Source organism: Strigops habroptila, chromosome 23, assembly GCF_004027225.2.
Source record: "Strigops habroptila isolate Jane chromosome 23, bStrHab1.2.pri, whole genome shotgun sequence".
Lineage (NCBI taxonomy): Eukaryota > Metazoa > Chordata > Aves > Psittaciformes > Psittacidae > Strigops > Strigops habroptila.
Window position 1 is genome coordinate 1883638 of NC_044299.2, and position 27257 is coordinate 1910894.

At 58.5% G+C, this 27257-nt stretch overlaps 1 protein-coding gene across 4 annotated transcripts; it reads right to left on the reverse strand.

Annotated features, from left to right (window-relative positions):
* Positions 1 to 6: 6 nt before the first annotated feature.
* POU6F1 (POU class 6 homeobox 1) lies at positions 7 to 18351 on the reverse strand. 4 transcript variants are annotated; one of them, XM_030510621.1, is made up of 12 exons: positions 18105 to 18351; positions 12714 to 12805; positions 9739 to 9835; positions 8493 to 8691; positions 6681 to 6790; positions 6031 to 6256; positions 5161 to 5381; positions 4646 to 4774; positions 4270 to 4476; positions 2381 to 2519; positions 1985 to 2159; positions 7 to 1091 (listed from the first exon to the last, which is right to left on the reverse strand). In XM_030510621.1, exons 3-12 carry the CDS (start codon positions 9790 to 9792, stop codon positions 746 to 748), a joined length of 1806 nt encoding a protein of 601 aa, XP_030366481.1. In that variant the 5' UTR covers positions 9793 to 9835; positions 12714 to 12805; positions 18105 to 18351; the 3' UTR covers positions 7 to 745. The 4 variants fall into 4 exon arrangements, with proteins under 4 accessions (XP_030366481.1, XP_030366483.1, XP_030366482.1 ...); XM_030510623.1 differs by lacking the exon at positions 12714 to 12805 and having other exon boundaries at positions 18105 to 18219; XM_030510622.1 differs by lacking the exon at positions 18105 to 18351 and having other exon boundaries at positions 12718 to 13790.
* Between the last annotated feature and the right edge of the window lie 8906 nt (positions 18352 to 27257).

A 27257-nucleotide genomic window follows, 5' to 3' on the forward strand; every position in this document is an offset into this window, starting at 1 on the left:
GAAAAGAAAAAAGAAAAATACTGTTTATTTCACACCACTACATCAAGTGCATCAATCCCCATGTCCCGGCCCCCAACATCCCCCCTCCAGCCGCTGCCGTCCCTCACCGCTCCCCCGGAGAGATGGGGGTCGAGTTCCCCACCCCCCCTGACCCCAGGGTGGGGGCACAGGGGGAAGCGGAGCTGCCTCCGTTATGGGGTTCACCCCCAAAAAAACCCTCTCAGGGCACTGGGGAGCCCAGCGAAGCCCCCAAACACCCACAGCGCTGTCCCCAAGGCGGGGGGGGTCCCATGGAGAAGCCCCTCCAAAATCAAAGCGGGGGTGAAATGAAAGTGGGGTTCAAGCCCCAGCGAGCTGCGACGCTACCTCCGGAACACGGGTAAACGGCCAAAACATGAGAATCACTCCTTTTGTTTGGGGACACACACACACACAACACGGAGGGGGGGGGACAGGAGAGCGTTGAGCGCAGGCAGGGGTCCGTCACCACACACGGCACAGGCAGGGGGAGGCACGAAGCAGGCGTGACGCCCGCCGTGAACACGCTTAGGTCATGTGTGATGTGGAGGAGAAAGGGGGGGGGGGGGAGGGGACGGGACGGACACACCTACGGGCACGGGGGGGTGGGTGGTGGAGACCCCGCGCCCCCCGCGGGGCTGGGGGACGAGTCGGGGGCAGAAAGTGCTTTGATGGCAGGAGCTCGGGGTGGGAGCGATGGGGGGGACGCACGTTCCCCGGCCCCGGCTCAGGGGATCTGGAAGACGTTGAGTTTACTGGTGTTCTTGAGCGTCTGGCGGCGGTTGCAGAACCAGACGCGCACGACCTCGCGGTCGTAGTTGAGCTCTTTGGCGATCTCGGTGATCTCCTGGCCCGTGGGCAGCGCGTTCTTCTCGAAGTAGGCGTTGAGCGCCTCGATGGCTTGCGGCGTGAAGGACGTGCGGCGCTTCCGCTTCTTGGAGGGCTCCCCCCCGACGAACTCCATCAGGTTCTGCTGCCCCTCCTGGTTCCGGAGCTCGGCCTCGCTCAGCCACTTCTCCAGCACCGGCTTCAGCTTCTGCGCGCTCTTGGGGGTGATGTCCAGCTTCTCGAACCTGCCGCAGCACCGCGAACCCTCAGGGACGGGGGGCACCGCGGTGGGGGCGGGGCACCGAGAGCGCGGGGAGGGGCTCCGTGGGCAGCGGTCCCCCCGACCCTCCTCCCGTATTCCCCCTTTCATCCCGTTTCCCTCCCTTGTGCTACTTTTCCTCCTTTTCTCCACGCAGCCAGGTTTGGGTTGGGGACACCTCTCACTAGACCAGCTCCATTTTGCCTCCTTCTCTCCAGTTCCCCCTTTCTCCAGCGTTTCTCTCCTTCTCTAATTTCCTCCTTGTCTCCCATTTTTCCTCCTTTTCTCTAATTTTCCCCCTCCTGCAATTTTTTTCCCTTTCTGTGTCTTTCAGCCTTTCCTCTCCTTTCCCTTTCCTTTCCCTTTCCTTTCCCCTTTCCTTTCCTTTCCTTTCCTTTCCTTTCCTTTCCTTTCCTTTCCTTTCCTTTCCTCTCCTTTCCTTTCCTGTCCTTTCCTTTTTCCTTTCCTTTCCTTTATTTTTCCTTTCCTTTCCCTGTTTTCCTTTCCCTTCCTTTTTCCTCCCTTTCCCTAATTCTCCTTTTGTCTAATTTTCCTCCTTTCCTCCAATCTTCCTCCTTCTCTCCAACTTCCTTCTTCTCCAATTCTCCCTTTCTCTAATTTTCCTCCTTTCTCCCAGTTTTCCCTCTTTTCATAGAATCTCAGCCTGGTTTGGGTTGAAGGGACCTTAAAGCTCCTCCAGCTCCAACCCCTGCCCCGGGCAGGGACACCTTCCACTAGAGCAGGTTGCTCCAAGCCCCTGTGTCCAACCTGGCCTTGAACACTGCCAGGGATGGGGCAGCCACAGCTCCTGTGGGCACCCTGTGCCAGTGTTCTCCAGCTTTCCTGCCCTTCTCCCGTTGTCCTTTCCCATCCTGGTACCTGCAGATGGCCGACTGGCTGTAGGCAGGACCCTCGGTGGCCGTCAGGGCCTGTCCCACCTGCGTCTGTGTCAGCCCCAGGGACAAGCGGCGGATCTTGAAGTTCTTGGCGAATTCCCGGATCTCCTCCAGGTTAATCCCGTCCTCCTCCGCGCTGCTGTTGGGAGCCGGGGGCTCTGCCGGGGCCGGGACATGGCGCTGATGAGGAATGGCCACGGAGCCACTTCTCCCCCCCCCCATAACGAGCATCCCCCTTGTTGGGCTCCACAGCACGTGGTGCCAGCAGCCACCCCCAGGGATGCAGAGCGCGGGTGCGCAGCATCCTCCCCCGATCCCAGGGCATCTCAGACCCTGGATTCCCTCTTCCCAGTGATCCCAGGCCCGTGCCGTGACTCACTGGACACCAGCTGGCTGACGGTGGGGGTCTCGGTGCAAGTGATGGGGACGGGCACGGAGGAAGCCTTGGCCGCCGGGGCAGGGTTTGGGATCACCACGGCCGGCTGGGCGAGAGCCGGGGCCGGCTGGATGGGCTGGACCTGGGCAGAGGGATGGGGGGGTCAGCACCCCTACAGCACCCCTATGGCACCCCCATGGCTGGGGGTCCCTCGCTCCCTGCTCCCTGCCCACTGGTTCCATCCCTGCACTGGCCACCGCGTTGCTTTTGCTGAGTGTAGGATGGAGGTGATGCTGGGAACAGCCCAGCTCCACACACAGGGAATGGGGCTGTGATAGCTCTGGGTGGGCTCTGGGGTGACCCACTCCCACCGGGTGGGTTTGGGGGTGACCAAGGTGAGGCTTGGTCACATCCCATCCTGGCTGAGAGACTTGGGGGCACAGAGAGTGGGATGCCCCATGGGGCAGCACTGCAGGGCAGGAGGGGCCACATCCCAAAGAAGCTCATGGGCTCCCAAAGCAGCGTGGTTGGGTCCCAAAGCAGCGTGGCTGCATCCCAAAGATGCTCACGTGCTCCCAAAGCAACACGGCTGGGTCCCAAAGATGCTCACGTGCTCCCAAAGCAACACGGCTGGGTCCCAAAGGTGCTCACGTGCTCCCAAAGCAGCATGGCTGCATCCCAAAGATGCTCACGTGCTCCCAAAGCAGCATGGCTGCATCCCAAAGATGCTCACGTGCTCCCAAAGCCATGTAGCTACATCCCAGACATAATCCCGGAATTCCAGAATCGTTAGTGCTGGAAGGGACCTCTGGAGATCATCGTGCCCTGCCAAGGCAGGGCCACCCAGAGCAGGTCATACAGGAACGTGCCCGGGTGGGTGTGGGATGTACTCCCATGGACAGCCTGTGCCAGGGCTCTGCCACCCTCAACATAAAGAAGTTCTTCCTCATGTTGAGGCAAACCTTGTTGTGGTTCAGTTTCTGGCCATTGCTCCTCCACTGGGAAGAGTCTGGCTCCATCCTCCGGGCACCCACCTTTGAGCTATTGATGTGCATTGATGAGATCCCCTCTCAGGCTGCTCTTCTCTGACTAACCAGGCCCAGCTCCCACAATCTCTCCTCATACGAGAGATGCTCCAGACCCTGAGCATCCCTGTGGCCTCTGCTGGACCCTCTCCAGTAGCTCCTTGTCTCTGGGGAGCCCAGAATGCTCAAGTGCTCCCAAAGGAACGTGGCTGGGTGTCAAAGCCACACGGCCACATCCCAAAGATGCTCAAGTGCTCCCAAAGCCACATGGCCACATCCCAAAGATGCTCATGTGCTCCGAAACCACACGGCCACATCCCAGAGATGCTCAAGTGCTCCCAAAGCAACGCGGCCACATCCCAAAGATGCTCAAGTGCTCCCAAAGCCACATGACCACATGCCAGAGATGCTCGTGTGCTCTCAAAGCAACGTGACTGGGCCTCAAAGCAACGTGGCCCCATCCCAAAGATGCTTGTGCGCTCCCAAAGCCACACGGCCACATCCCAGAGATGCTCATGTGCTCCCAGAGCAACGTGGCCACATCCCAGAGATGCTCAAATGCTCCCAAAACTACATGGCCACATCTCAGACACGCTCAAGTGCTCCCAAAGCCACATGGCCACATCCCAAAGATGCTCAAGTGCACCTAAAGCCACACGGCCACATCCCAAAGATACTCATGTGTTCCTAGAGCAACGTGGCCACATCCCAGAGATGCTCAAGTGCTCCCAGAGCAACGTGGCCACATCCCAGAGATGCTCAAGTGCACCTAAAGCCACACGACCTCATCCCAGAGATGCTCGTGTGCTCCCAGAGCGCAGCACCAGCCCCTCAGCCCCGTGCCCCAGCCCGGTGCCCGCCGCTCACCTCGTTGCGGGCCGGGGGCTCGGGGGTGCCGGTTTTCTTGGCGCCGGGCGCCTGCAGGGTGCTGCCGGCCAGCGTGGCGATGACCTGGCCCTGGGCATTGAGCAGCAGCTGCGGCGTCACCGTCTGCACGTGCAGGCTCGGGGCCGGGGCCGGGCCGGCGGCCGCCATCCCGGGGGAATTCACCACCCACGGCAGCGTCCCGATCACCTGGGCCAAGGGAGGAGAGGCCGTGCTGGGGCTGTGCCCTGCCCGCACCTCCCCGGCACGGGGGGACACCACTGGGGGCCGTCCCCTCCGTCCCCAGCAGGAACAGCGCCGGGGCCGGGGGACGCAGCCGGCATGGTGGGTTGGCAAAGGCAGGTCCCCCCCGCGGTACCTGGCCCTGGGCGTTGGTGAGGATCTGGCCCGTGATGCCCTGCACGCTGGAGATGGTGTTGGCGATCACGGGGGTGGCCGCCAAGGAGCCGAGGAGCTGGGTCTGACCCCCGAGAGGCGCCGCGCTGATCTGCGGAGAACCGAGAGCCGGGGGTCAGACGTGGGCAGCGCCGGGGCCACCGCGTCCCCGCGCGCGGCCACCCCCTTCCCCACGGCAGGGTGGCTCCTGCCTCGCCGTGCTGGGGTGCAAGGCCCTCGACGTCCTGAAATCCATCCTTTAGGCTAGGCCTAAAGCAGAGCTGCCTGCTTGGTCGCTCGTCGGGAAAGAGGCTGGGATCTCGCACGATCCCGCGGGAGAGGAGTGCTGAAGCAGAGAGCTCCATCCCCAGGGAAACACGGCTTCTCACGGCTTCTCACGGCTTCTCACGGCTCTCCATGGCCATGGAAGGCACCGGATCAAGGGCAGTGGGCGCCGAACTCGCCCGGCTTCGCACCACGGGCTGCCAGGGTCCTTACTATGCCAGGGTTAAAGGCGAATCCGGCCGGCTGGACAGTGATGTGGGTCTGGGTGACGGGCGGCGCGGGCGCAGCGCTGGGCTGTGGCAGGATGGGGGGCTGGCCGGGGCTGGGGGGGAAGACGCCGGGGGGCTGGAGCGGGGCGCGGGGCTGGCCCGCAGCCTGCAGCGGCTGGGCTGGCGGCACCGGTGCTGCCATGGATGTGTTCAACACGGCGGCGGCTGCGGAGCAAAGACACAGAGACAGCATGAGTGGGGGGAGGCAGGGACAGAGGGACACCCACCTAGAGCTCTGCGTGTCCCCACCACTCCCTGTCCCTTCCCAGAGGGAGCTGAATCCCCAAGGCACTGATCCACAGTGAACTCCCCAGCTCCAGAGCCCCTTTGCTAGAGCAGGATTTGTCCTGCCAGTGCGGTGCTGGATCTAACCCAAACCAGTGCTGCTGCCAGCACAGAGGGCCAGGGGCACCTCCAGGGTCCCATCACCTTCTCTGGCACCAAATCACTCCTGGGACAGGCTCCTTCCCTGCTGGGAGCTCAAGAGGAGATGATTCCCTTACAGGGAGGCCCTCGCTCCTGCTGCTCTCATGTCATGTCTCATGTGGGTCTCTATTGCAGAACCTCAGCCGCTGCAGTGAGGTGCTATACCCAGAGCCCCAAGCCTAACCTGGACCTCTCATCCCATCCTCTTATCCCATCCCTGTGCGTGTGCTGCCATCCTCATCCTCCCCATCCCTTCTCCCACACTCCGGCAGCTTTTGTATTGGGGAACTGCAAACAAGTCCCCAGCACTAAATGCCAGCCCTGTCCTGGAGAGGACGGGCTGGGGGAGGATGGATGCAGAGCTGCAGAGCAGCAGAGCAGCGGTTACCTTGCAAATTGGCTATGGGTGGTTTGAAAATTCCCCCTGTAGGAGAAGCAGCCGTCAATCCGGGGAGGGCAGCGACCGTTGCTGTAGGAAATGTCCACACAGCCAGCCCCTGCTGACCTGCCACTTGACCTGCAATACTGATGGGGATAAGAAGAGGTTGAGTAACTGTCCCTGCTGGAACCATTACTCCTGTCACAACTGTTGCTAAGTTTTCCTGAGTCAAGACCTGCAAAAGCAAACAAGATTTCAAAAAGAACAGAAATCAACGCCACTGCAGACAGCATCAGCGGAGCATTAAGTCTTTGTACAGGGGGGGGGTCCCTCCCATCTCAGCAGCTGGGTGCCCAGCTCTGCGGAGCCCCCTCTCCGTGGGGAGATGGCTGAGGGGGGATCTCTCCCTCCCAAACCACCCGACGCGTCTCTGGCAGCACCTCGGTGGCGCAAGGCCCGTGGCGAGGGCGCCCGGTGGAGGGAAGCGCCTTGGTTCGGGGTGTAGGTCCTACACCCCGCGCCACGAGCGGATGTCTCTGCCCTCGGGGGTCCCCTACAGCCAGCGGACGCCACCCCGGGGGTCCCCACCTTGTGCCCCCCACCTCCAGCCCAGCCCTGTCCCCCCTCTCCCGCCCCGCTCCGTGCTGCGGGGTAGTTACCTGCGGGGCCAGCGGGGCCAGCGGCTGCGGCTGCTGGCTCGTGGCGTGGCTGAATGTGCCAGCAGAGGGGACGGTGCTGGGGGATGCTCCGGCCACTGGCTTGGCTTTGCCTGGGGAAGGGTAAAGGAGACAGGTTGGAGAGAGGAATCATAGCACAGAACCATGGAATGGGTTGGGTTCGGAGGGACACTAAAGCTCCTCCAGTTCCAACCCCTGCCCCGGGCAGGGACACCTTCCACTAGAGCAGGTTGCTCCAAGCCCCTGTGTCCAACCTGGCCTTGAACACTGCCAGGGATGGGGCAGCCACAGCTTCTCTGGGAAAAGTCTGTGCCAGCGCCCCAGCACCCTCACAGGGAAGAGCTTCTGCTTCAGAGCTCATCTCAGTCTCCCCTCTGGCAGGTTAAAGCCATTCCCCTTGGCCTGTCCCTGCATCCCTTGTCCAAAGCCCCTCTCCAGGTTTCCTGGAGCCCCTTTAGGCACTGGAGCTGCTCTAAGGTCTCCCCTTCAGGAGCCTTCTCTTCTCCAGGCTGCCCCAGCCCAGCTCTCTCAGCCTGGCTCCAGAGCAGAGCTGCTCCAGCCCTCATAGGAGAGGTGCTGCTGCTTGAGCAATAGCAGCTCATCTGCACAAAGGATGGTGGTGCGGGTGGGGGGCACCCAAATTACACACCCCCAGGGAACAAACACCCTCCCATGGGTGTCCCAGGGGAGCTGCAGCCCTCCAGAGCTCGGGTGAAACCACCCCAAGGTGGACAGACCTTCCTCCGCAGAGCAAAGGCATTTAGGGGCTTCTTATGGGACGTTGTGGGGAGAAGGCAAAGGAGGGATGAAGGGAGAGGGTTGGGTGGTTTGGGGAGGAGTAAGTGTGGGGAATGGCAGGGTTAAGGCAGGAGATATTTCCCTCCACCAGCTGCTGGCTCCAAAATTAGCAGCAATTAAAAGCAGTGTCAGCTCCTGACCTGCTCAGGGGGAGCTGGGAAGGGACCGAGATCACCCCGCAGTGCCCAGCAGACGGGGGTCCCCATGGGCTGATCTTCATTTGGTGTCTTCAACCCTCCACCCAGTCACAGAATCATTGTGACCATCTGAGTGAGAGAAACCCTTGCTCTTAATCCCTGGTTATTACTTGCAAAAGACTTGGTTTTTTGAGCAACCCGTTGTATTTATGCTGCTTGACTTCAAATAACGGCAACTCTCAAGTATAAAATCCACTTAATCCCATTTTGGTATAAAGAAAAACACCCTTTTCCTGCTTTTTCCTCTAGCAGAACCCAAAGAAACCAGAGCAAAGGCCCATTACTAAATAAAGTACCAGCGTGGCAGGAGAGGGGACAGGACAGTGGTGCTTGCAGGTGGATTTGGGATGGATTCTGTGGGAGGATTGAGGTGCTGGCCAAAAAGCAGCGAGGAATCAAGCGGGATCTCCCTAAAAGGCTTATTTCCAGCTGCATTCCCATGGGAGAAGGGAAGCGCCTGCAGTGAGCTCAGCACCCTGGAGCAGCACAGGGTGAGGGGCAGAGGACACCCAAACTCCGGGTGCCTTAGGGAAAACTGAGCTCCCAGCAAAGCATCTCTTCAACAGATATCCTCCCTATCGGAAGCACGTGTTTGAGGGCTGCCCTCCATGTGGGATGCTCCCGGAGGAGGGGTTGGTTTTGCTCACTCCTCTCCCAGCTCAGCACAGGGATGCTCTGCAGAGCCTGCACCAACAGGCACAGCTCGTCCTCCCAGCTCCGACCCAGCGGTCCAGAGCCCAGCTTCACCCGCGGGGATGGATGGACCAGGGAATGAGGGAGGAAGGTGGCAGTGTCTTACCGGGCGCCTCCCCGCCGCAGGAGCTCTGGGTGCTGGCTGGGGTGTCCTCGCTGCCCGGGTGGCTGCTCTCTCCCGGGGAGCCCCGCGCTACCTCCCCTGGAGGCATCTCCAAGGCTTTTCGGTCCTCCTCGGCCGGGAGCGGGGCATCCACACCGACCTCCAGCACGCGGATGGTTTCATGGCTGGACATGACAATAACCTGCAAAAGTGCCCCAAAATGTCCATCAGCTCCAGGGGCTGGACCCCACAGTGCTGTCCCCAAAGCCATGTGCCCCACGGCAGAGGGAAGGGGCTCCTACCACCCCATGGGATGTGCCTTAGGGTGATCCTTAACCCAAACCAAGCAGAGCCCACCCTGTCCCCTCGAGGGGCGGATGGAGGACACAGCCCCTCCTACTTTAGTTAAACAGCAGCTTCTGGGCTCTGACCATCCCAGCACCATGGGCAGCAGCAGATAACATGCTCAACAGGTAGAACACGGCTGCAGCACCACCAGTGGCACCACATCTGCAGCACTGGAGCCAGCGCTGATCCACAGCCCCACAGGTCTGACCATGGGTCAGGTGAAGCCCCTGCATTGTAGAATCACAGACTGGTTTGGGTTGAAGGGACCTGAAAGCTCAGCCAGTGCCACGGGCAGGGACACCTTCCACTAGAGCAGGTTGCTCCAAGCCCCTGTGTCCAACCTGGCCTTGAACACTGCCAGGGATGGGGCAGCCACAGCTTCTCTGGGCACCCTGTGCCAGCGCCTCAGCACCCTCACAGGGAAGAGCTTCTGCCTCAGAGCTCATCTCAATCTCCCCTCTGGCAGGTTAAAGCCATTCCCCTTGGCCTGTCCCTCCATCCCTTGTCCAAAGCCCTTCTCCAGCACCACATGATTTCCCCTGTACCAGGGACACAGGGAATGATGAGGAGAGGTACCTGCTCCTCCACCAGCTCTCCTGTGGCTGCAGGCAGCCAAGCCCCAGAGGAAAGATCTCTTGTGGGACAAGGACCTCTCCATTGCTAATAAACCCCGAAATGAGGCAGCCCAGCTCCAAAAGATGGGGCTGAACACCCACATGCCCCAGTGTGGGGGCAAACGGGGTGGTTGTGAGCACAGGGCAGGAGCGAGATGGTTTTACACCCCGTGCCAGGGCACGCAGTGGGGCTCCAAACCCCATCTCCCCTCCCCATGGCCCCCATGGTTGTGGGGCACAGAGGAAGGGGTGCAGTGGGGCTGGAGGTGCTCCGGACATGCCCGTACCTGCTCGTTGACCGTCAGCAAGGCCTCCTGCGGCTGCACGGCTTCGGTGTCCATGGTGCCCCAGCAACGGTGGGAGAGGGCTCAGACCTTCCACATGCTGCAAGTGGGGGACAGGGGAGGGTCAGGGTCACACACTGGCTCGAGCGGGGGTGCAAAGCAAACCTGGTCCCTGCCACCACCTCCTCTCTGGCTCTACCCCCCAGCTCTGCCCCTCAGAGCTTGCTCATGTCCTCCTGCCCAGGGAGGCTCCGGCGCCTCGGGTACTTCTCAGCACCTCCCATCCTCTTGGCAATGAGCTCACGGACGTGGGGTAGTGTCATTTATTGGGTGAGCGTCACATATACAAGCAGCAGAGCAAGGGAAGGGTTATTCCAAGGGTTGAGCCTTTCCCCCTTTTCCCTCCCTTTGGAGATGAGGATGCAATTCCTACAGTTTCCTTTGGAATCCCTCAAAACTCCAGGCACAGACCTCCCATGCCTCCTAGGGCAGGTACCCCAAGTCTCTGCACAAGACTCTGCCCAAGCCCTGATGCTGGCTGCAAGAAGCAGGAGAGTCAATTTGCTCCTTCCTAAGGGGACCTAAATTGATGGGGATACTTCATTAAACCATGGAATGAGTTGCTGATGGCGGGAATGGGCTCAGCCCACTTGTTGGAAGGCAACTCTTCCTCTTCCTATGCTCTTCATTAACTCCTTTGCTCACGTATTATCCCCGCGCTGCTTTGCAGGAGCATAATTGCCTTTCTAAGAGGCTTATGAATTTTTGATTAGGAATGTCTCGGGGATGTATTTAACCAGCCTGGATGACATTGAGTTACTCCATGCATGGGCGAAGGCGTCCTTGTTTGTGTAACTGCTGCCGAGCCTGGGGCATGCTGATGCTGGTAGGAGCGACCAGACCCCAGCTCTCCCTGATGAGCTGTCCCATATCATAGGATCATGGAACCATGGAATGGGTTGGGTTGGGAGGGAGCTTAAAGCTCCCCCAGCCCCAACCCCTGCCCCGGGCAGGGACACCTTCCACTAGAGCAGGTTGCTCCAAGCCCCTGTGTCCAACCTGGCCTTGAACACTGCCAGGGATGGGGCAGCCACAGCTTCTCTGGGCACCCTGTGCCAGCGCCTCAGCACCCTCACAGGGAAGAGCTTCTGCCTCAGAGCTCATCTCAATCTCCCCTCTGGCAGGTTAAAGCCATTCCCCTTGGCCTGTCCCTCCATCCCTTGTCCAAAGCCCCTCTCCAGGTTTCCTGGAGCCCCTTTAGGCACTGGAGCTGCTCTAAGGTCTCCCCTTCAGGAGCCTTCTCTTCTCCAGGCTGCCCCAGCCCAGCTCTCTCAGCCTGGCTCCAGAGCAGAGCTGCTCCAGCCCTCGCTGCAGCTCCGGGGCCTCCTCTGGCCTCGCTCCAGCAGCTCCACGTCCCTCTGGTGCTGTTGCCCCAGAGCTGGATCAGGGCTGCAGGGGGGGTCTCCCCTTCACGCAGCAGAGGGGCAGGATCCCCTCCCTGAGCTGCTGCTCACGCTCTGGGGGTGCAGCCCAGCACACGGGGGGGTTCTGGGCTCAAGCTCACAGCTCATCCACAGGAGAATTTCAGCCCCAGACTGGTATCAGTGCATCTTATCCATCAGTTTTTTACTCCTGACAGGGAATATGGTGCAGGCATCCCCTGCCACTCCACTGTGACACATCAGCCCATCATGTCAGCCCATGAGGCAGTTCCAGGATCCAGGAAACATCCCTGGCACCGTTTTACAAACCCTTTATCATTTCTCTGTGTCTCAGAAGCCACCAGGCTCCTGCTGAGGCCACCGAGCGCATCCTGCGCCGGAGCTGGCATTTGTATGCAATTAGTAAACTCAGTTACTCGGATCCTGTTGATCCAAAGGAGCCTAAATTGAATTAAGAGCCACATTCTCCTCTGAAACTCAGCAGGGACCGAGCATCTGATTCCCCCAGGCTGGTGTCTGTGCGCAGCCCTCGCTGTTCATTGTCTGCAGTGAAGTGAAGCCGGGGGTCCCAGCAGAGCCGGGGCTGTTCCCTCCACCAGCTCCTCGCTGCAGCTCTCCCCCTTCCTCAGCCTTGCCAGGTTCAACCCCACAATCCCTGCAGGAGCCAGCACCAGCCCCACTGCCTTTGGCTTTTAGAGCAGCCAGCGAGTGATCTCTGATGGCCACTGTGACGGATTAAAACTGTCCTTAGCTCCAGAGCAGACGCCTCGGGATGCTGAACAGACCAGACCATCTATTCCAGTGCAGCAGAGCCAGAGCCAGGGATGAGCGAGCGGCTGCCCATGAAAAGTTAATGAGCCCCCCAGAAGCCGGGGCGCAGCTCAGGTGAGGAAGACAGAGCAAGGGATACCTGCCCTGGCAGCCAGTGCAGGCAAAGCAGCCCCACCAGGTCCCACTGCAGGGGGCAAGGGAAGGAAAACGCTCCAGAAGAGCTTCCTGAACCTCTATGGAGAGACCTTGGCCAAGGGAGGGCAGCTGGGGGCACAACGGGGCTGATTTCATCCCATGGGGTGATCCACTTGCTCCAGGTTGATGCTACGTGTCACTTGATCTTCCCTCTGCATCACCAAACCACGCTGCCCGCTGGGTGCCGGCACAAGCAGAGCAGCCCCAGGGGCTTTGCTAACAAGGAGCTGCCCCCCAGTGTCTTGTAGCAGCTTTTTCCTACACCTGAGCCTAGGAGAGGTGGGAAAGCTTCCTGCTCTGTTCCCATCACCTCCCTGCCCCAGGGATCCCTCCCCAGCTCCCCAGTGCCTGTCCCATAGTGGTCACAGGGGCAGTTGAGCCTGAGCTGGGATCCCAAACTGGCAGCAAGGGCACAGTGACCGCAGTAGAAAGGGAAGGGATGCTCTATGGGGAGACCCTTCCTGCAGAGCCAGGGCACATCCAAACCCTAAACCCACCCATGGAGCCACCAGAGAGCAGAGCCTGGGGCCAAAATCCCGTGGGATCATGGAGGCAGCCCCGGGTACTCACTCACTGTTTGCTCGGGGCTGAAGGGATGCTCCTGGCAGGAGATGGGGCTGGCTGCTGTGTCCTGCTGGGCTGCAGCACTCCGGGTTTGGGCTCTAGGGAGAGAAACCCCAGAGCTGTCTCTGTGCCCAGCTCTGCAGTGAGGAGCAACAGGACAACCCAAAGGCATCCCCACCCTCACAACGTAATTCCCCCTTATTGCTCCTCACCACGGCCAAAGGGGAGCCCTGGGAAAAGGCGACTCAAGCCAAGCCAGGAGCTGCCCCGAATGCGTGTGGTACCCGAGTTAATGCACACACTGGGAGCTTTGGGGCTAAACGGTGCTGCCAGCACCAGAGCTGCTGCTCTCCATCCCCACCATCCCAAGCCCAAGAGCCTCCCTCAGACCTGCGGATCTCTTCTAGCATGACCACAGCGACACAAGGCTGAAGAGAACAGTATATCCCTGCTCTGATCTGGATCATCCCCCTGCATCTAAGTGTAGATCTGCCCAGGCCTGTGCCATGGGGGAAGACTCAAGCAAAGAGAAGAGGAGAGAGAAGCATTTTTCCCTCTGTGCCGTGCAAAGAACCCCATTAGTGCACTCGATTGAGCAGAGCCTGGTGCTGCTGGGTGCGGGTGGGCTGCTCCTCCTGCAGCAGCCGGTCAGCAGGTCGGCAGCACCATCTCATTTCGCTTCTTCACACTTGTTTCTTCTGGGTTTTATCTTGCAATTAATGGGACAAGTAATGTGCCCAGCTGGTGGTGTTGGGAGCACGCACAGGCAGACAGCAGCTCGAGCAGATGGCGGCGAGGAAATGAAATGCACAAACTAATAATAACAATATTAAAGGAAAAAGCAAAGAGAAGGGGGGGGGGGAAAGATAATTTCAGATGCTCCAAGTCTCACTGTGAATATAATTGCTGTGTTAATTATGAGTGATGATGAGTCAGAGATGGAGCCACTTGGATCCCAAGTGGGTGGAAATCTAAGTTGGAACCAACTTGCCACAGGTGAGAAACCCAAAGAGGTTTATTAAAGCTGCTCGGCGCTGAAGATAAAGCATCTGGACATGGCTCCAGCTCGTTCATTGCCCACTGCCACTAACCTGGGTTAATTCCTATGGCTGGACACTCCGATCCGAGGCTGAGGAGTTGGAACATGCCAGAAGCAGACACCAGCTTCAGGAAGACAAGCCCCAAAAGCTGCACTTCAGACCCTGGTTCCTGCCCCGAGGTGGGTTTGCACGTTCACATCCCAACAGGGTGAGTGTGCAAATCATGGAACCATGGAATGGTTTGGGTTGGAAGGGACCTTAAAGCTCCTCCAGCTCCAACCCCTGCCCCGGGCAGGGACACCTTCCACTAGAGCAGGTTGCTCCAAGCCCCTGTGTCCAACCTGGCCTTGAACACTGCCAGGGATGGGGCAGCCACAGCTTCTCTGGGAAAAGTCTGTGCCAGCGCCTCAGCACCCTCACAGGGAAGAGCTTCTGCCTCAGAGCTCATCTCAGTCTCCCCTCTGGCAGCTTAAAGCCATTCCCCTTGGCCTGTCCCTCCATCCCTTGTCCAAAGCCCCTCTCCAGGTTTCCTGGAGCCCCTTTAGGCACTGGAGCTGCTCTAAGGTCTCCCCTTCAGGAGCCTTCTCTTCTCCAGCTGCCCCAGCCCAGCTCTCTCAGCCTGGCTCCAGAGCAGAGCTGCTCCAGCTCTCTGGAATTGCCCACAGAGGTACCAGCACCCCAACACCTCCCTGCAAGGCCGTCACTGATGCGAAGGGGACAGATCCAGGTAATTTCCTTGGAAATGAAGCCTTATGGTAACAGCAGAGCCCGAGTGTCCCTCACCGCAGCCGCAGCAGCTCACACGACTGTTTTCACCATGTTCAGAGTGGAAAGATCCAGGCTGGAAACGATGGATTATTTTTCCAAGCACATTTCCAGGTGCCTCAGTGGGGGGGACCTGGACCCAAGCGCACCCAAGCTGTTTGCGAGGTGCTTGTTGTCCCTCACAAATCAGCTTCCCCCTTAAAGTGCCTTCGAAATGGTGTCGCTTTTAAGACTTCCTGCGTTCACTGATGGGGAAACTGAGGCAAGAGATGAGATGCCACCCATTGCACAGGACAGCAGCGAGCCGGTGCAGAGCCTTGCTAAGCACAGCTTTCCAGCCAGCTACAGAATTCCTGAAGGCTGGAGCTGCAGGGGGAGCTGGCAGCATCCACACTGGCTCCTCAGCCACAGCCGTGAGTCAACGTCATGCCTGGAAAACCCCGTGCTGGGGCTGGGGCAGCTGAATCCCGAAGGAGAGTCCGGGAAAACTCATTCTAAAGGCTCAACTCATCCTACAACGCCAGCGGGAGGCGCAGCCACTTGGGGCTGATCATAAAGGTGATAAAGGAAAGCACGGGGTTATGTTGAGCTGGGATGTGTGGCCACATTCCTGGATGTGTGGCCATGGGGAACTTGCCAGGGCAGGAGCCAGCTCAGGAACTCGCATCAGCGGAGAAATGGAGCTGTTGACACAGAGCGGGCGCTTCCCAGCCTGGATTAACCCCCTGAAGAGCTGCAAATGACATCGGAGAGGGAGATGGGAGAAGCTGGTTGGCATCAATTTGGCAAGAGAGAGGAAAGAGCCGGTGGCGGGTCCCAAGACCTGCTTGAGAAAAGGGGGGGACCCAAATCCAGCTGGATGGATCGTGCTTTAACTGTTACTGGCAAAATCCTCTTTGCACCATGAAAGAGAAACATTTTTCCCCCGACCACGGCATGTTCTTCATCCTCAGCTGGATCTCTTCATCCTCAGTTGATCTCTTCATCCTCGGACAGATCTCTTCATCCTTAGTTGGATCTCTTCATCCACAGCTGCATCTCTTGATCCTTGGTTGGATCTCTTCATCCTTAGTTGGATCTCTTAATCCTTGGCTGGCTCTCTGCATCCTCAGTTAGACCTCTTCATCCTCAGCTGGACCTCTTCATCCTCGGCCAGATCTCTTCATCCTCAGTTAGACCTCTTCATCCTCAGTTGCATCCCTTCATCCTTAGTTGGGTCTCTTCAACCTTAGTTGGATCTCTTCAACCTCAGTTGGATCTCTTCATCCTCGGCTGGATCTCTTCATCCTCAGCTGGATCTCTTGATCCTCGGCTGGATTGCTTCATCCTCGGCTGGATCTCTTCATCCTCGGTTGGATCTCTCCATTCTCAGTTGGATCTTTCCATCCTTAGTTGAATCTCTTCATCCTCGGCTGGATCTCTTCATCCTTGGCTGGATCTCTTCATCCTCAGTTAGACCTCTTCATCCTCGGCTGGATCTCTTCATCCTCAGTTAGACCTCTTCATCCTCGGCTGGATCTCTTCATCCTCAGTTAGACCTCTTCATCCTCGGCTGGATCTCTTAATCCTCGGCTGGATCTCTTGATCCTCGGCTGGATCTCTTCATCCTCAGTTAGACCTCTTCATCCACAGTTAGACCTCTTCATCTTCAGTTGCATCCCTTCATCCTTAGTTGGATCTCTTCATCCTTGGCTGGATCTCTTCATCCTTAGTTGGATCTCTTCATCCTCGGCTGGATCTCTTCATCCTCGGCTGGATCTCTTCATCCTTGGCTGGATCTCTTCATCCTCAGTTAGACCTCTTCATCCTCGGCTGGATCTCTTCATCCTCGGCTGGATCTCTTCATCCTCAGTTAGACCTCTTCATCCTCAGTTGCATCCCTTCATCCTTAGTTGGATCTCTTCATCCTCGGCTGGATCTCTTGATCCTTGGCTGGATCTCTTCCTCTTTGCTTCCCACCTTCACATGGTCTTTGGGGCACAAGCCTGATCCCAGGGGTGGTGGTTCCCCACCTTTCACACTACAGACCCGGTGCCCGGCACAGGGAGCAGCCGGATCAGCTTACGGTGACTTCCCAGGAATCTGCTCCTTTCTCCAGAGGCACGACTGGGAAAGTATTTTTATTCCCATTCCCCTCAGAGGAGATGATGGGATTAAGTTCACCTCCCAAGGTCATGCCAGAGGAGGGTGTCAAAACCAGGCGCAGAACTTGGCTCTCGCAACCGCTGCGCTCGGAGCTCCCGTCTCCCTCCGCCCCTCTTTCTGCCACGGGAGGGGCTGGAGCCACCCCGAGGGCCCAGGACATCTCAGAGGAACATCATGGCTGGTTTGGGGACCACAGGACCCCCCCCGAGCCTATGGTCGATGAAATGCCATGGGGGGGGGCAACGCTCTACCCCCCCAGTGCCCTCTCAGGGACTTTTAGAGCGGGCTGAGGACCAAGCCTGACCCCGAGATGGCTGCAGGTGCTGGGGACGGGTCTGGGGGGGGACACAGAGCCCCTGCCCTCCTCTCCACAGCCCCCCCATCCTCTGCCAGCCGGGGCTCTGCAGCACCCAGGGCAGGTCCCTCCCGCCCTGAGAAGCAAACTGAGGGGCGCAGGGTGGTCGTGGGAGCTGCCCCCGGGGCACTGACCCCCCCTCAGGGGTACACAGTCCCCCCTGACCCCCGCAGCACCACATACAGCCCCCCTGACTGCTGCAGTACCACATACCGACCCCCCTGACCCCTGCAGTACCACATACAGCCTCCTCTGACCCCCCCAGCACCATACACAGCCCACCCTGATCCTGCAGCACCATGTACAGCCCCCCCCCCGACTGCCACAGCACCACATACAGCCGCCTCAGACCTCTGTGGTACCATATACTCTGCCAGAGAACCCCAAAATGCCCTTGGGCACCCCCCCGGGCTCTGCTCACCCCCTCCGGAGTGCCTGAACCCGCAAATCCCTGCCTGGCTCCTGCCCCCCCGCACCCCTCATCTCCCACCCCGGGGGTCCCTTTGCCTTCCATCGGCAGGACCCCAACACTCTCCCTATCTCCTGCCCCCCCCCGCCCTGTTCATCCCCAGCCCTGATCCTCCTCTCCTGCACCCCAAACCCCATCTCCACAGCCCCCAATTCCCCCCCATCAGCCCTCCCCAGGGCAGTCACCCCCTTTCGCTCCCCCGGGGCTCGCCAGCCCCCTCTGTCCCCCTTCCCTGGACACCCCCAGCTCCAGGGTCCCCCAGGGACCCCCAACTAGCCGCGCTCTCCCTTAATCCTACCCCCCCATCCCCGTGCCCCCCATCCGCATCCCCACTCGCAGTGCGTGCCCGTCCCCACTTCTCCCCAATTTTCCGCCCCCCCCAACTCCGCTGCTCCCCCAAACCCCCCCGACCTGCCTCCCCCCACACCCCCAACCCCCCCCCTCCCAGCGCTGCACCCCGCTCTCTGCCGCGTTCCCTCCGCGCGGTTCCCAACCCCCCCCGCCCCGTTCCCGCGCCATCCATCGCTCTTTATCATAAATATATAAATTATGCTAATTACGGCATTGCATATTCACCGCGCCGGGACCCGCCGCCCCCCGCCCGGCCCCGGCCCCGCACTCACCGCGCCGGGCGCTGGCCGGGGGGGGTTCCGCGGGGCCGCTCCGCGCTGCTCCGCGCCGCTCCGCGCCTCCCGCCTGCCGGGGGACAATTAAACATTCATCTCACAGCGGCGGCGGCGGCACAAAGGGGTGGGGGGGGAGCGGCGGGAGGCGGGAGCGGCGCCGGGACCCCGCGGGCGCGGAGCGGGGCGCTGCGGGGGGAAGGTGCGGGTGCGGCGCGGGGCCGGGTGCGGGGCCGGGGCGGGCGGGGCCGCGGCGCTCCGCGGGTGCGGGATCCTGCCCTCCTCCGGGGGGATTTTTTAGCTGCTGCGTCATGAACATAATTTATGCGCAGGCCTTTGCCGCAGCCGGGGGCTGCTGCGCGCCCGCGGCCGCCGGGGGGCGCTCGGGACACCCCCGGACCGGGACACCCCGAACCGTGACACCCCCAAAGTGGGACCCCTCCAAACCGGGACACCCCGAGCCGCGACACCCCCAAAGTGGGACCCCGTTCAAACCGGGACACCTCCAGAGTGGGACCCCCTCCAAACCGGGACACCCCGAGCGGCGACACCCCTAGAGTGGGACCGCCCTCCGGACCGGGACACCCTGAACCGTGACACCCCCAGAGAGGGACCCCATCCAAACCGGGACACCCCAAGCCGCGACACCCCCAGAGTGGGACCCCCTCCAAACCGGGACACCCTGAAACGTGACACCCCCAGAGTGGGACCCCCCCCGGACCGAGACACCCCGAGCCGCGACACCCCCAAAGTGGGACCCCCTCCAAACCGAGACACCCCGAGCCGCGACACCCCCAGAGTGAGACACCCCCCGGACCGGGTCCCCTCGAAACTGGAACACTTCCTCTGTGAAACCAGGACTCCCTCCCGAGCAGGGACCCCCCAAAACCAGGGAGCTGACACCCCAAAACCAGAGATCCCCCAAAACCACGCACCCTCACGAGAAGGCACCTCCCCAAAACCAGGACCCCCCCCAAACCGGGACCCCCCAAGCAGGGACCCCGCCAAAGCTGGACCACCCAACCGGGACACCCCCAAAACCGAGGAACCCCGAGCAGGGATCCCCCTGAGCAAGGACCCCCCTAAACCAGAGACCCCCCCGAAACCAGGGACACCCCGAGCAGGGAATGCCCTGAAATCGGGACCCCCCGAGCAGGGACTCCACCAAAGCAGAACCCCCCCGAACAGGGACCCCCAAAAACCAGGGACTTGACACCCTGAAACCAGAGACCCTCCAAAATCGGGGACCCCCCAAAACCAGGGACCCCCCCAAAACCAGGGACCGCCCCTGAAACCTGGACCTCCCAAGCAGGAAACCCCCAAACCGGGACCCCCTCAAGCAGCACCCCCTCCAAACGGGGACCCCCAAAACTAGAGATCCCCCAAAACCGGGGACCCCCCAAAATCAAAGACCCCCCCCGAAGCCAGGGACCACCTGAAACGTGGACACAGCCCCTGAGCAGGAACCCCCTAAACCAGAGACCCCCCGAGCCACAGCCCTGGCACCCCAAAACCAGAGTCCCCCCAGAGCCCCAAGACCCTGAAACCGAAGACCCTCCCCAGCCCCCCAAAGCAGAGCCCCCTCCAGCTCTGAGACCCCCCAAAGTCAGAGCTCCAAAGCTCAGGACTCCTCCAAACCAGACACCCCCCCCCAACTCAGAGCCTCCCCAAATCCCAAACTCCCAAAACAAGAGCACCCCAAGGCTGGAGATCCCCCAGGCTCGCTTCAGGCCAGACTTCCCCCCTAAATGGAGCCCCCCCCCCAGCCTGGAAACCTTCCAACCCAGGGCATCTCAAACCCAGAGCCCCTCCGAACGAGGAGCCCCTTCCCAAACCTAGACCTTCCCCAGACATCCTCAATCCCATCCTGACCACCCAGAAACTCCCCAATGCCAAATACTGGACCCCAAATTGCTGCCCCTTCCAAAAGCCAGAGCCCCCAAACCCCAGACCCCCACAAGACTCAACCCCAGACCCCCCTAAAAGTCAGGCCCTGAAGTCCCAGGACCCCCCAAACCCCAACTTCTCCAAAACCCCAACCCCAGCCTCCCCCAAGCCCCAGCCCTGGTAAATTCCCAACTCTCCCAAAACCAATCCCCATTCCCAGCAGCACCCCCCAGCTTTGGGCCACCCTTTGCAAGCCCCGTGCCCCCAGTTTGCTGGGTGGGTGCCGAGGGGAGCCCCTGGCTCTGCAGCACCCCCCAGATCCCACCCGGAGCAGCCCTGCTGACCCCAGCTCCGAGCCGGCTCATCAAGTCCCTAATACAGCATTTCATCAGCATAAATGAATACATTAATCATCACATTAACGTGAACCACCCCGGGGCAGCACAAAGGACTCGATTTGTTCCCCTTCACCCCCCCATTATCCACTTTCCTCCGGGGACACGGCTTGGGATAGAGCCCTGGTGCTGATCCCGCTGCCTGCCAGGGCTCGGGACCACCCCAAAACCCTTCCTGAGGCTCCCAGCGGGAGCTGGAGCAGGAGCGGGCGGGAGCAGCGCCTGCCTCACCCGGGAGCCACAGGAATCATTCAAGAGGCTCCATCTTCCCGGCATAGCATTAGCTCCAGCTCCAGCCTCCCAGTGCAATACGCAGGAGGCTGAGCCCAGCGTGCCGGCCAGCCGGAATCCTGCTCCCTGCACATCCCAGGGATGAGCAGATCCATGAGCTCCTGCCCTCCGTTGCCTTTGGATCCCACGCTTGGAGCTGCTCCGAAAAGGAGGATTCTTTATTTCTATGGGAGCTGAGCGCTCCTTGGCCAGCATGAACAGGACCTGGGGACACTCGTGGAGTCCCAGAAGTGAGGATGCACGGAGCCACCAGCACCCACCTTGTGCACAGCAGCACCTTCCTGCCCAGAAAAGGGGAAATATCCCCCCCAGACGGGTTCACACTGAAACAGGGGGAGTTCAGGTTGGAGATAAGGCAGAAGCTCTTCCCTGTGAGGGTGCTGAGGTGCTGGCACAGGGTGCCCAGAGAAGCTGTGGCTGCCCCATCCCTGGCAGTGTTCAAGGCCAGGTTGGACAGAGCCTTGGGTGAGATGGTCTAGTGTGAGACATCCCTGCCCGTGCAGAGGGTTGGAATTAGATGGTCTTATGGTCCTTTCCAACCCAAACTATTCCATGGTTCTAAGATCATGGAGTAGATCCTCCTGGAAAACATGCTAAGGCACATGGGCAACGAGGGGGGGCTGGTGACAGCCAACAAGGCATCTCTGAGGTCAAGTCATGCCTGACAAATGTGGTGGCTTTCTATGATGGAGCCACAGCATTGGTGGGCAAGGATGGAATCTACCTGGGCTTGTGCAAGGCGTTTGACACTGTCCCACACGACATCCTTGTCTCTAACCTGGAGAGACATGGAATTGATGTGTGGAGCACCCTGTGGATAAGGAATGGGCTGGATGGCTGCACGCAGAGTTGTGGTCAACAGCTTGATGGCTAAATGGAGACGGAGTGGCACGGGTTGGAACCGGATGAGCTTTAAGGTCCCTCCCAACCCAAACCATACCAGGATTCTGTGATTCCTGCAGGGACAATGGGATACGCCACAGCCCGGTAACGGGGATCACATCGGCCACCCATGGCTGCCCTTAAGGCAGAAGGGAGGCTGCAGGGCTGCAACAGACAGTAAGAGTTCACCAGACGAGGATGTGATTTGCTGTTGGGTGTCTCTGGGAGGGAATGTGCTACCGGAGGCTCTGAATCCTACTGGATAGGTGAATTTCCAGGCATGATCCCGCAGCCTGTGCGAGGCCCGTGAATGAGTCCGGGTCCAGGGACTCATCTGCCAACCTGTGCATTGGGGGAAGGAGTGAAGAAATAAGCAGCATGAAAGGAACTCAGGTGCAACTTTCACCTTGTCACTGCGTAATTAAAAGAAAGATGAAACTATTCCTGTAATTGCAAAGCTCATTAGAAGCGCAGGTGCAGTTCTGCGGCTTTTGAAGCCAACTTATAGCCCAATTAGAGCATCATGGAATCATTAAAGAGAAAGGAAGCAGAGTAGATGCGCATCTTCATTCTGTATCTGTTACAGTTATAGAATTGTAACTTCCTTCTTAGCTCCTGGCAGGAAAAAAGGAGGGAAGAAAAGGGACAAAAACTCCAACATAACAACTCGGCACCTCTTAAAAACAAGCAGGGCTTGAGAAAGCCAAATCAGTTTTACTTCTTTCCCATCCCTATGAGCCGGATGAATCACACCATCTCTGCAGAAATAGCTGATGGACTCATTTAAGCCCCTTTCTCACTGCACACCTAGAATCATAGATCATGGAATGGTTTGGGTGGGAACGGACCTTAAAGCTGCTCCAGCTCCAACCCCTGCCCCGGGCAGGGACACCTTCCACTAGAGCAGGTTGCTCCAAGCCCCTGTGTCCAACCTGGCCTTGAACACTGCCAGGAATGGGGCAGCCACAGCTTCTCTGGGCACCCTGTGCCAGCGCCTCAGCACCCTCACAGGGAAGAGCTTCTGCCTCAGAGCTCATCTCAATCTCCCCTCTGGCAGGTTAAAGCCATTCCCCTTGGCCTGTCCCTCCATCACTTGTCCAAAGCCCCTCTCCAGGTTTCCTGGAGCCCCTTTAGGCACTGGAGCTGCTCTAAGGTGTCCCCTTCAGGAGCCTTCTCTTCTCCAGCTGCCCCAGCCCAGCTCTCTCAGCCTGGCTCCAGAGCAGAGCTGCTCCAGCCCTCGCAGCAGCTCCGGGGCCTCCTCTGGCCTTGCTCCAGCAGCTCCACGTCCCTCTTGTGCTGTTGCCCCAGAGCTGGATGTGGGATGCAGGGGGGGTCTGATGATAATAAATCATAATAATAGATCATAAAAAGTTTTAAGTGCTCTTCTAGCTGATTTTGGATAGGCCATAAAGCTTTCCATGGCAAGCAATAATATCTGCTGGAAAAAGGTGAATAAACAACACTAGGCCGTGGAAGGATGACAAGAGAGATGGGATTACACACAGCTAAGGAGCCTAATACATCAAATGAGGCTTTAAATCGTACGATACTGACAACCACAGCGCTCTTCCCATCACCCATCAGGGAACGGCCACGTTAGCACGGACCTAACAGTGAACAAAGTGCAAACCCAATGTGTGGCTATTGCGAGGCCGAACCCATCCCACGTCCCTCCCTGCGTGCACAGGAAGGTCTCTTGGGTGAACGTCACTTGGGCTGACCCAGCCCCTCAGTCCCGACTTCATGCGATGCCATTGAGCACCCATGAGCTCCGGCCGCTGCAGCCCCGCTCAGGTCCAGCCCGAGCGGTCCCAGCCACGCAGCCAGCGCCGAGCACGTCCTCGTTACCAGCCTCATTAGCCACAGGAAAGCAAATGAAAGCAGCTCTGCCCGAGCAGAGCTGCTGTTGGAGCTCAGCGCAGCCCTGCCCAGAGCCTGCTTTGCATATGCTGTGCTGGCGTGATGAATATTTAAATGCTTCCGTCTCATTGGATCCAGGCTCATTTCCATACATTGGCATAATGCTTAATATAATGCACATGGGGAAAGGGCTCTCGGTGCAATTTTAATGCTTCTTGAAAAGGAATTGACTTTAGGAGGGCTGGAAAGCTTTTTTTTTCCTGCAGGAAAAGAGCTTTTTTGGAAGGGGTGTGTGTGTGTGTGTTTAATTAACTGGTTGACAGGAAGAGCTCCGAAACTAAACTGCTGACTGCAAGAATGTGCCCTTTGTTCCTGAGCTCCTCTGCCGGTGACGATTCCCGACCAAAGGAATAGCGCAGCTTCCTTGTCCACGCTCCTTCCGCTGACCGGGAACCACTCGCAGCGATGGGGCAGAGGAAGGTTTGCACCTGACCCCGCACCTTCTGCCGCAACTGATTTGCTCCCGCAAGGCTTCCAGCCTGGCAGGGAACACACACGCCACATAGACGCTTATTCCAGCTGTTCCAGGAACTGTACAGGAAAAAGCAATCCAGGACTTTGGCTCCCACATTGCAAAGTGACGCCAGTTGCTCGCAAGCCTCCTGAGCCTGAGCTGAAGCACATGGGGGGGTTTAATGCAGGTTTGTTGGTGCTGGGATAGATCCAGCCTCTGCCTCGCTTTTCCCCTTCGAGCTGGAAACAGGCCCCTAAATTTCCACGGGAATTTTCAGGCCATGTCGTGGTGCTGGGTGAAACCCGTCCTGGCAAAGCCAAGGACAGAACCCCCTGGATTTCAGTGGTGGGAGAAGGAAGGAGAGCATTTCCCATGGTGGAAGATATCATTCAGTAATTAACAACTGCTTATTCATTATTCCTCTGTAATTAATTATAGCCCTACAACCAGAGGGTGCTCCCTGCCTCAAAGTACCTCTTCACCCTGATTACACACAAAGTTTCACAGATCTTCGCCACTGCAATGAGCTCAATTTTTACTGCTGCTTTGTTTTTGCTACTTTAAGTAGCAAACAACGGGGATTATCCCACACACTCTGGTTCAATAACCCCGTGCTGTGGAAATAAGGACTTCCAGCTCACCCCAACATGCAGACCCGGACATTTAGGCTTTAGAATCATAGAATCAACCAGGGTGGAATAGAGCTTCAAGACCACCCAGTCCAACCATTCCCAGCACTGCCAAGGCCACCACTAACCCATGGCACTGAGGCCTCGGCTACACGGGGTGTGAGCACTTGCAGGGACGGTGACTCCAGCACTGCCCTGGGCAGCCTGTTCCAATGCCTGAGCACCCTTTGGGGAAGGAATTGTTCCTCAGCTCCATCTAAACCTGCCCTGGTGCAGCTCGAGGCCGTTTCCTCTTGTCCCATCCCTTGTTCCTTGGGAGCAGAGACCAGCCCCCTCCTGGCTCCATCCTCCTGTCAGGCAGTTGTAGAGAGTGATAAGGTCCCCCTGAGCCTTCTCTTCTCCAGACTAAACCCCCCCAGGTCCCTCAGCCGTTCCTCATCACACTTGTGCTCCAGGCCCTGCACCAGCTCCGGGGCCCTTCTCTGGCCCCGCTCCAGCCCCTCAATGTCTCTCTTGCAGTGAGGGGCCCAGAACTGACACAGGATTCGAGGTGCAGCCTCACCAGTGCCCAGCACAGGGGGACAATCCCTGCCCTGGCCCTGCTGCCACACTGGTGCTGAGCCAGGCCAGGATGCTGGGGGCTTCTTGGCTGCCTGGGCACAAGCTGCTCATGTTCAGCTCCATCAATCCAGGTCCTTTGCCATGAGCAGTTTCCAGCCGCTCTTCCCCAAGCCTGGAGCGTTGCAGGGGGTTGTTGTGGCCCAAGTGCAGGACCTGGCACTTTGCCTTGTTGAACCTCATCCATTGGCCTTGGCCCATGGATCCAGCCTGTCCAGATCCCTCTGCAGAGCTTCCCCCCTCCAGCTCCCACCCAATTTGGTGTCGCTTCGGTCTGTCCTGCACGTTACCAGCTCCTTGCAGCCTGTCCCGCTTTGCCTTTCAGCAGGTTCAGTGTGGGAAGCAAAGTCCTGAGACACACAGCCAGGAACTACCTGGACTCTTCCAGGTTCCCATTCTGGGGCTGCGCAGCACAAGGATGACTCAGGAGCTGTCAGAGCTTTTGTTGTTTACTGCAGTGGGGTTTTTTCCCCCCTCTTGGAGTCCCAGGAGGGCCCTTAAAGGAGATAATCAGCAATGAAAATAGAACTGAAAACAATCCCAAGGGATGTGAAGGCAGGTGCCTCCCAAAGAGCCCGGCTCCACTGAATGGAAACACGTTCTCCTCGCCTTTCCCACCTCACAGAGCGTTTCATGCTTCCTTTGCAAGGAAGTTTTCTGTGTAATGAAGAGAGTGGAAAAGGCCCATTTGTTGGAATAACGCAGGGTCTGGAGCCAGGAGCTTCTGAAGAGGCTTAATCCCGAGCAGCTCCTGCAAGCCCTGGAGCTGGGTTTGGGAACACACACGCTCTCCCCTTTGCTTACTTTCTCCACACTTTACACCCCCCACACACTCCATGTTTCCAAGGGCAGATTTCCAGCCACCTCCTCTCCCACTTTAAAGGGTAATTTTCCAATTATTAATATTTTTTTTTACAGCTCCTGTACGGCTGCAAGGTGAAGGACATCTCTAGGCATGAATTATTGATGGAGCCCTCCCAGGCACACCAGGCAACATGCATATTCATCAGGCAGGCGGTACATTATTCATGAGAAGGTCACTTAAATAGGGAAGAGAACAATGATGTTCTTGATTGAGACGCCTGGAAACGAGCTCGGCAAAGAGCTGTGCCCTCCAACTCTGGCCAAAATGCAGCCAGAAAGTTTATCACAGGGAAAAAAAGGGGGGGATTTTACGCTTTAAGGGGGTATCTTTATTATGCTTTTTTCACTGCTGTTGATATACATCATCTTCTTGCACAAGACTTCACACAGAGCTACCAGGTTCCCTTATACCTTCTGTGCACAGCTCCAGTCCTCCAACTGCACCTTCTGCTGGCAGATCAGCAGCAGGCAGCACCTGCGACAGAGTTTTGTGCTGTATTTAAGCCCCATAACTCATCCCAGATTCATTAAAGGTTATCATTAGAAGCCTCCCTCTCTTCCCTTCACCCCATCGTGTTTTTAAGCCAAGGTAGATGCCAGAGCTTTGTTGAACACGACTGCGCGATGACTGCAAGCTCCTGCAAATGCAGCCCTAAATACAAGGCAAAAGAGTGCTTGAACCAAAGAGGGGTTCTATTTCTTTCCATAAACCCACTGAGGTCTCTCCTGTGCTATTGCTGGATGAAGGGGAGCAGGGGGGTGCAGAACAAGCCTGACGAACGCACATCCCTGGGCACATCTTCAGCTTCCTGGCAGCATTTTAGAATCATAGAATGGTTTGGGTTGGAAAGGACCTTAAGATCATCTAGTTCCAACCCCCCTGCCATGGGCAGGGACACCTCGCACTAAACCATGTCGCCCAACGCTCTGTCCAACCTGGCCTTGAACACCTCCAGGGGTGGAGCATTCACAACCTCCCTGGGCAACCCATTCCAGTGCCTCACCACCCTCACTGTAAAGAACTTCTTCCTTATATCCAATCTAAACTTCCCCTGTTTAAGTTTGAACCCATTACCCCTTGTCCTACCACTACAGTCCCTAAGGAAGAGTCCACAGTCCTTAAGGAAGAGCCTGCTTGGGGCAGGAAGGGGAGACTGTGGTTGCTTCAGGAAGGACCCTGGTTTTTATGTTTCCCACGCGTGTTGGGGGGGTC